The 18076-nt window shown below is 34.9% G+C and overlaps 1 protein-coding gene across 2 annotated transcripts in view; it reads left to right on the top strand.

The window, feature by feature from the left end:
- rogdi (rogdi atypical leucine zipper) overlaps positions 1-18076 on the top strand; it is a 171365-nt gene that overhangs the window by 136669 nt on the left and 16620 nt on the right. For both annotated transcript variants that reach the window (XM_090410250.1, XM_090410251.1), the window contains exon 8: positions 3039-3152. In XM_090410250.1, coding sequence (XP_090266376.1) covers positions 3039-3152 — 114 coding nt within the window. The remainder of the gene's footprint in view (positions 1-3038; positions 3153-18076) is intronic.

Raw genomic sequence — 18076 nt, 5'->3', positions numbered from 1 at the left:
ATACCAAATATTATGTAAACTGCAACAAATGGGGATGAATGTGAAACTGATGATATGGATAAAAGGATGACTGATGGACAGATACCAAAATGTGGTATGAATGCAGGAGAAGGTAGGTCCCAGCACAGAGCCCTGTGGTGTGCCATAGGTCTATGTGCTGGGACCACTGCTATTTAATTTGTACATAAATGATATAGGAGATATTCAGTTGTTTGCTGATGATGCAAATTAGATAAAGTCATAGTTAATCAAGGTAATGTGGAGAGCTTGCAGAATAATTGGAATAGGCTGACAGTATGGGCAAAACATAATGGATGTCGGTTTAATGTGGAAGGGTGCAAAGTTATGCATTTTGGGATACAAAGATTACAAGCTGTGTACCACACTGAGGGAAATGTACTCCAGGAGATTGATGAAGCTAGGGATTTGGGATTAGTAGTAGATTGAGAGTCAAAGTTTAGAAGGCACATTACTCAAGTAGCCATGGTAGCTCACAGGATTACTTGGTTATACCACACTAACAAATTGAGATGAGAGTTATCATTCCTCTTTATAAAGCCTTGATATGACCACATCTAGGTTACTGTGCTCAGGCCTGGTCACCTGGGTTTCTTTTAGATGAGGAAGTGGTAGAGAGAATCCAAAGGCAAGTGACCAAGATAGTGAGTGGTCTGTGGAATGCTCCCTGTGAGGATAGATTGAGGGTTTGTGAATTGCAAAAAGTTAGTTGATAGGCAAAAAAAAAGGGAGGGGGGGGAATATGATAGAAACATTTAAGTTACTTAAAGGATTTTATAGAATTGATACAGTGGAAATGTTTCTGTACTTGGCCAGTGGCAGCAGAATAAGAGATTATTCCTAGAATTTGGGTAAGAGTGTGGTTGGGTCAGAATGTGAGTACCAGATTTTTTGCTTGAAGAGAAGTGAATAAATGGCATGGGTTGCCTGAGTCAGTTGTGAGTGCTTTGTCTATTAATGATTTCAAAGAGAGGTATGATAGATATTGTATTGATGGTTTAGGTCTCCCACGATGAGTCTCAGGACTTCACGGAGGTGCTCATGCAATAATAATAATAATATTTCAACAGAAATGATCAAATACAGACATAGAAATTTTACATTGGCTATACTGCATAATTCACAAGGTATAATCAGAAGGTTGAATTCCAGATGATTGGGTAAATCTCTTATAGTACTCATTTATAGAATGGAAAAAATTAAACCAAATGTGGGAATTGCAGTGAAATTTCTTCATTGAGCAATCCAGATGTGATTGTTGCAATCATACTTGAGAAGAGATTACCAAACATTGAAGTGAAATTTAGAAGAACAAGTTGTGTTTATACCAAATAGAAATTACCAGAACCACATTTTTACTGTACAATAGGGGTTTATATTTAAAATTTTCTAGATCTGGAAAAGGCATATGATAATGTGAGAAATATAAAATACCACCTTTTCTCCTATAATGAATGTCTGTATTGTGTAAATTTGTTCATATGCAATAGATAAATAGAAGAATAAACTCACTAAAACTCAAAATTGTGTTGGCTCATGTATGATTTTTCATCAGGTGACTATGCTTTGCACTACCATGTGAATGTGAAAAATACCATCTGACTGAATGTAGTGTCACCTGTGCAGGAATACACAAAATGCACTCATCTCAACTTCTCCCTCTTTCTCTCTCATCCCAATATTTGCATGTACATTGCCCAAGGACTGTATATTATCACACTGTTCTCCAAAGTTTGTGCTCAATGCAGCATCCCAGACATGAGTAAGCATCGTAGTTATAAGAATCTAAGCAGTGAATAAAAAAGGAAAGGTTTAAATATTGTTTCAAATAATAAAATATTTTGAAAGAACAAGACAACATATGGTATCATGAGAACAACATACCTAAAGGAATTCACCATCAAAGGTAATGCTAAAGTTAACTTTCTTAGCAAGAATTACGAGTGCTTCAAAGTTGAGTATGACAAAACCTAAAGAAATACGGTATTTACTGTATTGCTGTATTTTTATTTGTTAGGAAATAAAGATGTTTACAACTGTAGTAAGATTTTTTTTTTTAAGTATTACTTATGAGATTGTACAGGTTTGAGTGTTTCACCTGTAACCCTGTTATTTTTATTTCACAAAATTCTATAACACAGCGATTTTTAGGAACACACACATGATGTGTTATAGGAGAAACAACAGTATTTAAATTCAGGTGTAAGACAATAGTGCCAGCCATTTCCACTGTTATCTATCATCTGTATGAATCATATTATGAAGGGAAGAAAGTGGCATCAAGCCTGATATCAAAATTGTATATATTCATCTCATCTCATCTCATCTCATCTCATCTCTCTACCTTGTGCAGATGAAAATGATTCTAAATAAATCTGGTTCAAGTCCTAAAAGCTTTAACTAATTTGAAAAACATTGTAAGAGAGCTGGTATGAAAATCAGCAAAAAGGTCATAAAAAATAAAGCAAGCTATACAATTAGATAGGAAATGGAAAACATCAACTGCATTCTTAGTGGAGAACCTATAGTAAAATGAAAGATAATGAACAAGATAATGTTCATTCTAATTTTAACTCATGGATCTGAGATTTGGATTAGAAATAAATGCTGATGGCTGATTAGAGATAACAAAATTCTGAGGAGAAGAGTGAACAGATAGGAATCATGTTAAAAATTAAGATGTCTAAAAGGAATGCAATGTTAGTTATGCACACATGTTCTTTAATGACAATAGTCATATGATCACTTAAACAGAATGGAAAGTAAGGTTAGCAAAAACACGTTTGGTATCTGGATGGCAAAGATAAAAAAATCCTGAGGAAGATCAAGATCTAAGTTGATTGATGTATTTGTAGTGTTTTGAAGACCAAAATGATCTAGCATTGTTGGAGGACTTGACACATTGCAAATTGGTATGGCATAAAATTGATGACATGAAGCTATTAATAATAATCATTATTGTATAGTACTGGTAATTTATGATATTTTTCTAAGTGTTTATATATTTTTTTTATTTATAGAAATCACTTCAACCTCCATTACCAAATGATCTTGCTGTAAGTTTTTATGTCCAGTCCCACAAATTGGTATTTGCTGTTTACCATATACTTGGAAACAAATTTGAAGTCCTTCAGGTAATGAAATGAATTGGCATTATATTTTTTGAAAATGAATTCAAATATTTAGAACACACTTTAGCTTAGTTCTTAAATGCGAAGCTTTAATATGCTATTGACCTTAGCCCATTAAATAGTGCACTGATATACATTGTACATCATCAGGCATACTCATGCCTATATTGAGCTGTACCATATATATTTCTTAATTTAAGGGGATAATAAATCCCGTATTATTTTACAGCCCGGTACGAAACTTGGAGATCAAAATCCATCGAAATCTAAGAGTTTCATGCTGAAGAACCAACTTAATTTATTACTTGCTTAATTTATATTGCCGTAAAAATAGCCTCTTGGCTCTTTATCGTAGTAATAATAATATATGGGTACACCATATATGTACACCGTATATATCCCTCCTAACGTATTGGCAATGTGTTTTGCATTATGGGAGATACTGGGATAGGATTGATGGCAGCTTGCTCCACCTTTGCTACGAGTTTCCCAGTGTTGTACTACCTTACCCCAGTCCTGAAGATATTTTCAGGCACAAACTTTGTTTGCTCACACTTGGATAAAGGATTAAACTAAATTTATTATTATTGGATTCACTTTCACTAGTGAACTTGATATGGAAGTACAAGGAGTTTATTTTCTCTAGGAGCAGAAGTAATTCTGACTCGGTGTGGGACCAGATTGCAAATATATCATCAACAAAACATAACTGTTTATGAGGCTGAGGAAATATACTGTCAAGGAGTTCTATTTCTAATGCACCATGAAATAATCAGCTAAGGCTGGTAAGATGTGACAGCCTATTGGTGTTTCTTCTATTTGAAAGTTTATTTTTTCACTTGGTTAGAGTATAATAATATTAGTTTAATCCTTTATCCAAGTGTGAGCAAACAAAGTTTGCGCCTGAAGTATCTTCATCTTCAGGACTAGGGTAAAGTGATACAACACCAGGGCAACTCGTTGCAAAGGTGGAGAAAGCTACCAACACTCCTATCTCAGTATCTCCTATAATGCAAAACACATCTCCTTGCGGATATGTCTAATGTTATGCATTAAAGGAAGGGCCACTACCCAGACTAGTTTCGACCTTTATTGAGGTCTCTTCAGTGGGAGCCAGGCCCTAGTGGAAATACCAGGCAGAAGCATTAGCAGGTCATCTCTACCTATAGGAGTTGCCAAATGGTGTGCCACCCTTTTTTAATAAATTACTCTGGATTTAGAGAAAGATGTTGAAAGTTTATTTTTTCACTTGGTTAGAGTATAATAATATTAGTTTAATCCTTTATCCAAGTGTGAGCAAACAAAGTTTGCGCCTGAAGTATCTTCAGGACTAGGGTAAAGTGATACAACACCAGGGCAACTCGTTGCAAAGGTGGAGAAAGCTACCAACAATCCTAACTCAGTATCTCCTATAATGCAAAACACATCTCCTTGCGGATATGTCTAATGTTATGCATTAAAGGAAGGGCCACTACCCAGACTAGTTTCGACCTTTATTGAGGTCTCTTCAGTGGGAGCCAGGCCCTAGTGGAAATACCAGGCAGAAGCATTAGCAGGTCATCTCTACCTATAGGAGTTGCCAAATGGTGTGCCACCCTTTTTTAATAAATTACTCTGGATTTAGAGAAAGATGTTGAAAGTTTATTTTTTCACTTGGTTAGAGTATAATAATATTAGTTTAATCCTTTATCCAAGTGTGAGCAAACAAAGTTTGCGCCTGAAGTATCTTCAGGACTAGGGTAAAGTGATACAACACCAGGGCAACTCGTTGCAAAGGTGGAGAAAGCTACCAACAATCCTAACTCAGTATCTCCTATAATGCAAAACACATCTCCTTGCGGATATGTCTAATGTTATGCATTAAAGGAAGGGCCACTACCCAGACTAGTTTCGACCTTTATTGAGGTCTCTTCAGTGGGAGCCAGGCCCTAGTGGAAATACCAGGCAGAAGCATTAGCAGGTCATCTCTACCTATAGGAGTTGCCAAATGGTGTGCCACCCTTTTTTAATAAATTACTCTGGATTTAGAGAAAGATGTTGAAAGTTTATTTTTTCACTTGGTTAGAGTATAATAATATTAGTTTAATCCTTTATCCAAGTGTGAGCAAACAAAGTTTGCGCCTGAAGTATCTTCAGGACTAGGGTAAAGTGATACAACACCAGGGCAACTCGTTGCAAAGGTGGAGAAAGCTACCAACAATCCTAACTCAGTATCTCCTATAATGCAAAATACATCTCCTTGCGGATATGTCTAATGTTATGCATTAAAGGAAGGGCCACTACCCAGATGCTTCTTCTATTTGTTTGAACAACTTATTATGCCATGTAAAATAGCCTGCATTGATGGTAATTTAAATAGGTTGACAATGTCTTCGGGGAAATCAGATTATAAAAACTGAAGAATCTCTTTTAGGTATGTTGTGAATAGGAAGACTACATTGAAATAAACCATAATCTCATTATTAGACAAATGTAGATCTTTTATATTCTTTTTGAAGTGAAGACTCTTTTTGATATGAGAGCTGGTATGGCCAGTGAAATTCCGAAGATGACAAGAAATGTTTTGCAAAGGTAGTTAGTTGGAGAGCCAATTCATTCTGCTATTGGACATAGTGGGTTGCCATCCTTATGCATTTTAGGAAGACCAGAGACAAGGTGGATGGGCATAAGAATTCATAACTTCTCAACAGTAGTGGCATCCCACAATTGTACATTGTCTTATAATTTTATTTGATTTATTGATTTGACTTTTTATTGGATCTCATGACAACATTGTAGGTTGATCTATCTCTTAATAAGATATTAATGTTATGATTATACTCAGTGGTATTCATGATAGCAGTGGCATTACTTAATATACACATAATTCATGACTCATTATTTTTATTCATCTTTTGATTGTGTTCAGTGGTTTATCTCCATGATGATGTCCATGTAACATTGGATGAAATATATTGGAGTTTTTGAATAAATTCTATATAATTTTTGTTACTTGTGTAAGTTGTAAAAGTTATTTTAATATGTCTAGTGCACATGTTCCATTAATGTTTATTATCCTACACTATCATCTCACCATTTCCTTGTTCATGGTATTTTCACTAATTTGCTGATAAATTTCAGCTGAAGAAATATTTTTCCATTTAAAAATTTTATCACTGACCATGTACAACTTGAAGTATTTTCAATTTTCTTTCTTTATGACACAATGGCAAACTTATCATATATTTCTTTATTCCTGTGACATCACTATGCAGGAGTCCCCCACTCCTGCCACTTGCAACACTTTTTTTTTTAAATGTAATTTCCACTTATAAAATTTATAAGCCTATAGTACATTAGTACTGTGAGACCAGGGCAATGGTGTGACACTAGGCAATGAAATTCATCTCTCACTTAAATATGCATGATAGGAACTTAGTTCCAGTTGTATTTATTTGCCTTTAGTTAATTTTGTTTGTATTACTTGCTTATTCTTCTTCACTTCGCTGGGAGCATAGGGCCTTGACTATGGATCTCTGACTATTTTGTGCCTCTCTTTATCTGTCCAGTTCTTTTCAGCCTCTTGTTCTATATACCTTGCAGATTCCATTCTGATACTTGTTTCATCATCATCAAATTCCTGACATGTATCCTCAAGGGGTGTACGGGATATTATGATAGTACTACATGAAGAACTTGCATCATTACTAACTTCCTATGAACAATTTTCCTCCAAATCAATCAGTTATCTGTCAAGACTCCAACATTATCAGATCTTATATTTCTCTCTTCTAAGGCAATTTGTATTGTATCAATCCATCTATATCTTGGTCTTCCTCTTTGTCTTTTTCCTGCCAACCTGGCAGAGAACACTTGTTCTGCTAATCTTGGATTCTGGTTCGAGGATACATAATGGTTGGTCTGCAAATTTAGTGCTGCTCTAAAGTTAGTGATTTTTGTCTGTTTTTATTGTATTTTTGCTTAGAAAATTAGTGTTTTGTAGTATACTAGTGTACATTTTAGTGTTTTATAGTGTATTTAGTATTTTATCATATATTTTTATTAAGATATTTCAATATTTAGTATACGTTTAAATGGTATCAAAAAAGGGCAAAAAAAAAAAGGTAATGCTAAAAAAAGCGCCGCAAGCGAGAACAAGAAGGTTAGCCCTGCTAATGAGGTTATTGTACACATGGAGGAGGTTAACGAAAATGAATTAACCACCAAAATAGTGAAGTTGAAGCAGATCATCAGACAGATGACTTGAGAATTGCAAAAAGTTGGGAGACGTTTAAATGAGTATAGGGAGAAAAAGAAAAATGAACAGGAAAATAAGAAACAACAAAGCAAGGAAACAGGTAAGTCAGGAAATAATGGAAATCAAGTAAGTGATGTTAGTAAAAAGAAAGAAGTTATTTGGTATGGTGACTCTATAATAAAACATGCTATAGATGAGCGAGTTATAACATCGAATTTTCCTGGAGCAAAAATTAAAAATATAATGCAAGTAATTCAAAAACAGAAAAGAAAAGTAAACGAAATCGTAGTTGTGGTAGGTACGGACATTTAACTGGTGATAAGTTCAGTATGAGAGAGGACATGGAAGGTTTGTTGGAAGATGCAAGAGTGAGAAAGTGAAAATCATTAGTATTTTACCTCGCTATGATAAAAATGAATTAAAAAGAAGGGCTATGATGGTAAACGATTTGATGCATAGGCTATGTAGAAGGAAAGGATGTGAGTTTTTTTGGATGTGGGAGTGAGTTTGAGGGAAGATTGGATTTGTATAAGAGGGATGGCCTACACCTGAATGTGTTTGGTATCAGGAGTCTAGAAACACTAATAACTGGTATGAGACCTAATACAGAGAGTCAGGGAAACTAAGTTATAAAGGGAGGAATGGTGTGAATGTGAGTGTAAGAGCGACAATGTTATATAACTATGTTAATGATGGAAATGGGCTTTGTCATGGAAATGTTGACAAGGCGAGAACGATTTTGGGTTTGTGTTCGTCTCGTTTGAACCCATCATGTGTGCAAAGATGTCTACATATGTAAGGCAGAGAATAATAGAGATCTGCTAGTTGTCCAACTGTGTCAGGCAGACTGCAGAAAACAATACAAAAGAAGAAATAGGTAGATTATTGTGTCTGTACATGAATGCTTGGAGTGTCAGAAACAAAGGGATAGAGTTTGTTGCCTTAGTCAATATGTTGCAGCCTCAGATTGTAGGTATTAGTGAGACCTAGCTATCAGAATCAGACCTACTAACTGGTATCGAGTGTCATATGTACAGTATTTTTAGGAAGGGGTGTGCTGCTAATGATATCGGATGACTTAAATCCAGTTAGAGTTGAGACCAATGGTTGTGGTAATACTACTAACAATATTTCATGTGGCAGTGAGTTTGAAGCCATCTGGTGTGTGTGTGTGGTGGAATCTAATAAGACAAATTACATAGTGGGGTGTTGTTACAGACCTGGTGGATCGGTTGCTAGTGATGAAGAAATGCATCACCAAATAGAAAAGATGAGCATCAAAAGAGTAATCATAATGGGAGACTTTAATTATCCAAATATTGATTGGGTAGCAGTAGAATCTCATGAGAAGAATGAAAATGCATTTATTGAGCTGTTGTGGGACAACTTCCTCAAGCAGCATGTGACAGAAGGAACTCGAAGTCAAAGAGTGTTAGATTTGATTATAGTGTCAGAGGGTATTTCAGTTAAAGACTGTTCTGCCTCCAGTTGGTGACAGTGATCATGTAGTACTTACTTGAGAAGTGACTAAGTTTATGAATGTTCCGTTCAGAAAAGGTTACATGTTGAACTGCAAAGCAGGAAATTATGACCAACTGAGGAGTATACTGAGTCAGTAGAATTGGATTGGCTGCTGGATGGAAAGAATATCAACAGTGCATGGGAAGCATTTAAACAATACTTAAATGATGTGATATTAGAATTTGTCCCAAGAGTTTGAAGAATAAATACAGTAGGAGTCAAATGGATGTGTAATCTTATTAAGCAAGAGATTCGTAAGAAAAGGACGATGTGGAAGGAATCATAATGGTGATTATGGTGACGTCCGTTTGCATAAGGTGACGTCCGTTATGAACGTTATAAGCAGCAGGCTAAAATAGTAGTCACAGCAGTTGTACAGAAAGCAAAGTCTGAGTATGAAAAGAAACTGGCTCTGTGTGCTTAAGACAACCCACAAGAATTCTATTGATATGCTGCAAGTAAAAGAAAGAATGAACATGAAAGAATAACTCTTCTAAATCCAGATGGCGTGAGGATTACAGATGCAGAAGAGGTTGTTCAGTTAATGAGTGCCCATTTCGTTAAAAGCTATTAACCTGGTGAATGCAGCATTGAGCTCACTGTTGCTTCTTCACTAGATGAAGAAACGCAGGTGTGTGAGGCCGAGATATTAGAGCTGTTGCACAAATTGAATAAGAATTCAGCAATAGAGACTGATGGAATATCAGCACATTTGCTGAAAGAGTGTTCAACTAAACTGGCCATTCCTTTGACTAGGCTGTTTAATGAGTCTCAGAAGAGGGAAGATTCCACAGGAATGGAAGGAATGTATGGTAATTCCATTGCACAATGGTTGGTGCAAAGACTGATGTATCCAACTATTGACCAATTAGTATCTCAGGAGTGGTGGTGAAGATTTTGGAAAAATTGGTTAGGGCCCGCATTCAGAAATGGGTTGACAGTGAATCTCTACTTTGCAATGAACAACATGGGTTTACTAAGGGAATGTCATATTTTAGCAAGTTGCTCACATTCGATAACAATGTTACCATTGAACTAGACAAGGGGAATGGATACACCATGATACTTTTGGATTTTGCTAAGACTTTTGACAGAATACAGCATGGAAGACTGTTGTATAACCCAAACCAATTTTCTCCAATTTATGCAATTTTAGCATGGATAAGAGGATGGCTGATTGACTGACAGATACCAAAAAGTGGTATATGGGGGATCTGAGTCTGCAAGGTTTAAGGTAACAAGTAGTGTATCACAAGGATCAGTGCTTGGTCTATTGTTATTCAATCTCTACATTAATGATATTGGGAAGGATTTGACAAGCGACATGCAGTTATTTGCTGATGATGCAAAGTTAGGTAGGCAGTGCTGGATTTACGTATAAGCTAAAAAAGCTATAGCTTAGGGCCTCAAATAAAAAAACAAAAAGACCAGCTGATCTAATTTAAAACAGTAGGGGGCCTCTGGGTTTTGTATAGCTTAGGGCCTCAGCAAGTCTAAATCTGGCCCTGTAGGTAGGGTAATCAAGAATGCTGCTGATATGCAGTCTTTGCAGAATGATTTGAATAGGCTGGAATTGTGGGCGTGGGAAAATGGATGAAAATTGGTGGGATTATGCTTGAAGAAACTGGTGAGGCTAGGGATTTTGGTGTGTTAGTAGATAGGAAGTTGAAGTTCAGGGGCCATGTAGCAAAGATTGCAAATACAACTCAAAAGGTAATTGCAACGTTGAAACGAATGTTCATATGTAAAGATAAGGATGCCATTTTTTCCTTTTTACAAGACCTTGATAAGATCTCACTTGGACTATTGTGTGCAGGTCTGGTCTCCTGGTTTCCATTGTGATTCTGATATATTGGAGAGAGTACAAAGGAGAGTGTTAAAATATCAGGATTGTGGAATACTGATTATGAAGACAAATTGAGAATTTGTAGAACTGTAGACACTAGCAAAAAGGAGAAAGAGGGGTTATATGATTAACACTTACAAACTTCGGAAAGGATCATACAGAACTTCAATTGATGGAATTTTTAGTTTATGGAGGGTGGGGAAAGGACAAGAAAAAGCATCCTTGAAAGCTGAGAATGAATGCTGCCAAAAAGGGTGTGAGAGCTAGATTTTTCTCTCAGAGGGTGGTGCATGGTTGGATTGGATTGCCTTTGGATGTTGTGAGTGCAAGCAGTGTGAATGAATTCAAGAATAAGTATGATAGCTGGTATGTGTAGTATGTGGCCTCCCTCGATGAGTCTCTGACTCCCTGGAGGTCTCTCTTATTAATAATAATAATAATCTTTCCTCTCCCATTCTGTTTAAGTGACCATACCTGAGATTAGCTCTGCTAACACATTCTCGGATGCTAACAGTGTTAAGTTCTTTCCTAATATGATATTGCCATTGATGCCATCTGTTCATGTCCCTAATCTTTCTCAGGACTCTCATATCTGTGGTCTGTAATTTTTGGTCAAGTGTTTTATTTCTAACCCAACTCTCAGATTCATAAGTTTCAATTGATTTGAATGCTGTCTTATATACAGCTAATTTAATGTTTTGACTAATTTCTCTTTTATTCCATATAAATTTATTCAGTTGACTTCCTACTATATTGACTTAGTTGATTCTGTTGTTTTCATATTTAATTTACCATCTTCACTAAAAATTGTGCATAAGTAGCTGAAATGTTTTACTTATTCTATAGTTTCTCCATTCATGATGCAGTTGATATTTTCAACTGCATCATGAATGGAGAAACTGCAAAATCAAATAAGCATTAAACAAGATAAAGACAATGATTGTTTGGCTTTGCAGTTTTCAGGTTTTCTTTAGACATGTCCTATCCATCTCCATTTTTTCTGATTGATGCTATGCATTATTGTTTGTTTAGTTTTCTGCCATAATTCTTTCTTGGATATCTTTTCCAGCCATTTTATTTGTACATTCTTCTTAAACACTTGTTTACAAAGTTTTGAAATTTTTTCCTAATTGCTTTTTTTATTTTTCATGTTTCTGATGCATATAGTAGAACTGATTTAATATTTGTATGAAATAATCTGATTTTGCTTTATAAACATATTTCCTTTGAACTCCATATTTTTCCTAACATGTTAAAATTTCTGTGTTCTCAGTATCATAGTTTTATATCTTTTTCTGTTCCTCACTGTTAATTTATTATTACCAGTGCTATGTCCTCATTTCTATATTTTATTGTATTCATTATTTTTGTTTTCATTTTATTTATTGTTAATCCTGCAGTCAAGTCCTCTTTATCTAGTTTTATTGTTTTTTCTTTTATATGTTGCTGTGTATTATGCCAGTAAACATATATCATCTGCAAAATCCATGTCATGTAGCTGTATGTTAAATTCTGCTGTATGTATTCCTTTTGCACTTTTCATGGCATTTCTCACAACTCTGTCTACAATAGTAAGAAATATTGTTGGGAAGAGAATGCAGCCCTGTCTAACTCTTGTTTTAATTTTAAACTTTTCTGCGAGTTCTCCATTGTTTATGATTTGTATTTTTATACTTTTGATAAGTTTTCTTCACAGTGTTAATAATCTTACATGGTATGCCATAATATGACATTCGTTTCCATATTGTCTCTCTGTCAATGTCAGAAGGTTTTTCGAAATCAGCAATGTTGCTGTAATGATTTGACTGCCATTCCATTGACTGTTCTATTATTATTCTGAGTGTTGCTATTTGATCTATGGATGACCTGTTTGCTCTAAATCTTGCCTGTGTTTTTTTAGCTTTTGGTTTATTTATTTATTTTTGTTCTTTTTAATATTATTCTGGTTAGTATTTTACTTACTGAATTTAATAATGATATTCCTCTCCACTTACTGTGATCAGTTAAATCTCCTTTTTTTGATATTGTGATTAGTAATCAAATATTATTCCTGCATACTTATTTGGTTAAGAAATGGGTAGAGGTATATTCAGTGTTACATATATATCAGCATTTAATAGTTCATTTGTATACCACATACTGTCTTTTAGTGTTCTTTATATTTCATTTATTTATTTCTTTGATGTCTGTTTCTAATATTTATTTCTTTTATTTCTGATATTTGATTTTCTTTCTCAGGTTTTTCTCAATTCATTATTTCTTTGAAGTATTCTAATGGTCTGTATTTTCTTTTTGTTGTTTATTTTATTTTTGTTTGTCTTTAATAATATCTTTTAGTACACAAACAACAAAATATTAATTTTGTGCATGTTTTCGATGCTAACGTTTGTAATTTTGGCTTTCAATTGAACTTTTATACACGTAATTTACATGCGATGTCTGTTTTTATTATTCTTATCCTGATTAATAGCGCATTAATTAATTATTTTCAAATAGAAATGTAATCATCTTTTCTTGCCTGTTATTGTTCTTGCAATATTATATAATGTTTTAGTATCACCTGTATTAGTTGCAATTTCTACCTCATTTAGTAGGTTTTCTATAAACACTCTTATCTTTTCTTACATTTTTTCTTCATCTCTTCATGTTTTTTATATTTATCTTGCAATCCAATGTTATTCCTATCTTGTATTATTTTATGTTTATTTTTTTCTTTCTTCAGTTTTGAGTTTTGTGTTTGAAGATATCCATTCTTTGTCTTTTCTTCTATGCATTCCCAGTATTTTTTCTTAGCCTCATAGTATTTTAATAACTGTCTGCATTTCTTCATTGCTTCTGAATTCTTCATTCTAGTTAAGAATGAAGAATTCATTCTTCTTTCTGTTTGGTCTAAGTAAGAACTTCATATCTATTTTTATAAAGGATAATATATATCCATTTTTAGCACCAGATCCTCTGATGCTATGATCAAATCCAGAACTCTTGTTCCCTCCACTACATGTTGTTGCCTAAGACAGTCATCCAGAAATTCAAAAATTCAGTATCCTTATTACTGCATGCTGTCTCCTCTTCCCAGTTTATATCACTGTAATTGAATTCTCCCATAATGATCGCCTGCTTTGCACTCACCAAACTAATTTGCGTAAACATTTCCTGCTCATCACATCTATATTCCCTGCAATTAGCCCACTAAATATCTTGTCCTATAAACATCTGTCTGAAACCATATACTCTCAAATTCATAGTGTTATTTATTTCCACTGAGATTCTCCACCCTGAGTGCACACAATTCATCTCTTAGCATGAGTAACAAACACTCCACCATCATGTTTACCTTTCCTATCCTTCTGAAACATGCTATACATTTTGATTTCTATCTCTGTTAAAACGTCCTCCTCAGTTAATCAAGTTTCGCTGATACCAACAACTTTTGGAGAGACTGAGCCTATCAATGCCACAGACTCATTCCCTTTATTCCTAATGCTCCTAGAATTTGTACACAGAAAAAAACCAGTGTATTGCCAGCCTTCTTATAACCATTATTACTTCCTTCATACTCTACTTGGCTCTGTAATATAGTGTACTACCCCCCCCCCCCCCTTTAAGCCATTATCCCCACATGAGATCATCCCTGCAACATTCCATCTATGCAATTCTAGTTTCTCTGTCCAAACACACTCAATTGCCTAGAAAACAACATTCTTTCCAAATGTGTCCTTCTGCATTCAAATGCAATCTGTCTTTTGCATACAGCTCCCTTCTGTCCTCAAACGTACTGCATGCATCCACATATTCCAGACTCCTTTTGCTCCACATTCTTGCTATCATCTGATTTGTCACCACTGCTCTTCTCCTCCACTCTGCATTATCAAACTTGGACAACATGCTCACTATCTTTCCTTGGACACATTTCTGCTGCACTATGTCTCATCAACCTCAAATCTCATGCTACACAATAAACACTACTACCTCTCAGGCAATTTGTCCCAACCATTACTATCATCTCCCTCATACTTTCTTCAATGCCATTGCTGCACTCTCTATCATTCCACCAGGCAAGCACTCCTCTGGCACTCTACTCTGCACACTCCGAATCATCAACTCTCCATACATGACACTCCAAATAGATTCATTCATCCTTCTCTTACTGGCATCCCTGACTCTTATGACGTGCAATCTCTCTCCTTCCTCTCTCTATCCCTTGCTTCCCCCCCCCCCCACATTTCTGCAGTTTCCTCTCTTTCACTGTCTCTTCCCCATTCTCTCACTTTCCTCTCTCCCTTGCTCTTTGATGCTGTTTTCTTACATCTACTCTCGTTCCTCTCACACACTAGCCAACCTCTCTATCCTCCCAAGATCTTTATTCCTCCTCAACTCAGTCTTCATTCCTTCCATCTCCTCTCTCAGCAGTTCTCACTCTCTCTCTCTCTCCACACATTCTGCTTTCAATTACCATTCACACACACACACAGTCATGGCCATCAAACAAACTATCTCTGTCTTGTAAACTACCCAAGACTAAATATATATGTAGGGGTCTTTAATATTTTCTCCATCCTCCAACATGCTACTAGCATACACAAACTGAAAATCACCTGTTTCCAATGTACTGTCTCTGCTGCTGCTAAATCTCAAGATCGGGACACTCGTGTCCCACCACCCCCACATGCACACATACACATTCTCATCTCTCACTTGCCACATTCTTAAACAACAAGACGTGTACATGCCACATGCATAGCAAGCTGCAAAATCTTCAACTAGGTTACGAATAACAGTCTTTAAATAGGGAAGGGCTTTTACCGAAACTGGCAACCATCATGTTGAATAATCGCTACACATGGAGACAATCCTGAGAATATTAAATAAATACCACACAGTTATACAAAAAAATTGTCAATTCGAATAGAGCAAACTTAAACACGAGTATTGTCACAAAATGAACACAATAATATCTTTCCTTACTACTAATACTTATCTTTTTTTAATAGCTCACATTGCTTGTTTCATCCATCTTCACACACTAGCAGTGCCCTACCATCATCCACCGATGATCATTTTATGACAAACCTTTGTCCCAAATCAAGAAAGACACTTGATGATTTGTAGTAGAATTTGCTACATGCTACTAGTCTAGCATCAAGCTTTCATATCTTCTCATTCTCCCTATCTTCTTATTTCTCTTTAAAGTTGAATTTATGCTAACAATTAAATCTGCCATGTGATTTGATGCAACACTTGGTATCTATTGTCATGTTGCAAAAGATTTAATAATAATTTAATGGAATAATTTAGGAAGAGAAATAATTAAACAGCAGGTTTAATCATTTCAATATTTCATCTCAGTCATCACAGAAACATCTTCAGGAATATATTAAAATTGTAATAACACACACAAGAAACAATAAGTGGAAGAAATGAAATTAGACTAAATGAAGAGTAAAGTCCTATGAGGGGCATTCTCTATGGATGCTACTGGCTTGCCTTAGATGTTGGACAGGAGGCCTAGAATTAAACTTTTAATACAACCATATTTATTAAGATTAAGCTGGGTTTTTAAATCTGCTACTGATTCTGAAAAGAAAAGAGTCTTTCAAGTTTGTATTTACTGTGATAGGCATGATAGTTTTCTTCCATCTGATTCTGTGCAAGGTCTGCTAGACCTGACTGACTATAGTTGTGGCAGCAGATCTATTTTTAATAGCCAGAACTTTAAAGAAATATGTTCTCTGTACTGAAGAGAAGCCAGCTTCAAACCTCATTTGAAGCTGGCTTGCTTCTCTTCTGCACTTCCTCTTCCTCCCCTCTCTATTCCAGGTGCTTACAAGGTTCCTTGTTCTTGCAATTTATCTTATTATGGTCAGACTGGGAGATCTGCTAACATCTGTTTAGAAGAACACAAAACATGCATCCACTGCCCCAAATATGGTTAGTTAGATCTTAGCAGATCATGCCTTGGATTGTAATAATGCACAGAATCAGATGGAAGAAAATTCTCATGCTCTATCACAGTAAATACAGATCTGAAAGACTTTTAAAAACTAGTAAAAGATTTATACACCCAGCCTAATCTTAAAAAATGCAGTTGTATTAAACTTCCCAAATGGGGAAACTTTAATTTTTAGGTCTCCCACCCAACACTAAGGCTAGCTAACATCACCAGTTAGTCTAATTTCATTTCTTCCGCTTATTGTTTCTTATGTGTGTTATTACAATTTTAACATTGCATTCCAAGTATGAAATATCGAACCGATTAAACCTATTGTTTAATTATTTCTCTTTATGTTGTAATTATTCCATTAAATCATAAAATGAGTATAAACCAGCACCAAGCATAAATACTAGAGTATCTATTATACTGGCATTTTTAAGGGGTTTTATTTATTTATTTATTTTTTTTTTAGCCTTTTGTGTTTTCAGTCAGTTTATTTTATGTATAACTATACTTTTTTTTAGTATCACTAAGTTCTACATTGAAGTGAAGTACATTGAATTATATTCTTTAGTTTTAATTTTGTTTATTTCTTATTTATTTATTTTTTTGAATAGTATTATAGATTTTTGTATTTTTAGTGAGGATTAATAAATCACCCAAATCTTGTAAATTATGGTCTCTCATTGTATGTAATCTTAGTTATTATGGTCAATTTACTATAACTGCTGTATTGGTAGCAGACATTTAGTAATTATTATGAATTATCAACACATTAGCACAAGAATAATATTAATATTTGCCAAATATTTCAGTCTGAATTTAACAGACTATCATCAGTGGTTTGATAGGCACAGTTTTTATAAGGTGGAATATAAACAATTGATCATTCAAAAGTAGAATGAGCTGCCTAATGTTACATTGCTAAGCACTAAAGAGAGGTACATTTCATCAGAGTGATGAATAAATTATAGATATCAATTACAATTCCATACAACAATCTTAATTTATAAATTAAATTAAAGATAACATTAGATTAATGTAAGAACTAGGTCTCAATTGAAAAAAAAAAAAAAAAAAAAAAAAAAAAAAAAAAAAAAAACTTTGTGTGTTATCCGGATCAAATTTTCCCATATTTTTGACAAGGATAGGCAGCCAATTTCGATTCAAGTTAGGATACTGAAGTAAGGCCTCAGCACTCTTTGAATAGGTGTTCGAATTTACAGTGACATCTGTGTAGAAGGTGAGTTCTGGACCAGAGAATGTTGTGGCTTGTCTCTATCCCGTGTTGCACCAATCGAGACATCGGATTTGTTGTGAAGAATGTACAATTGATGTTCTTGTATTATTTTTTCTATAGAGCATCCAGTTTGTCCAAAGTACAAGAGATT

The sequence above is a fragment of the Typopeltis vanoorti genome, chromosome 20, assembly GCF_054136105.1.
Source record: "Typopeltis vanoorti isolate ZY-2024b chromosome 20, IOZ_Tvanoo_1.0, whole genome shotgun sequence".
Taxonomy (NCBI): Eukaryota; Metazoa; Arthropoda; class Arachnida; order Uropygi; family Thelyphonidae; genus Typopeltis; species Typopeltis vanoorti.
Note: the sequence above shows the minus strand (reverse complement) of the source record. Positions and strands in the feature narration are given on the sequence as shown.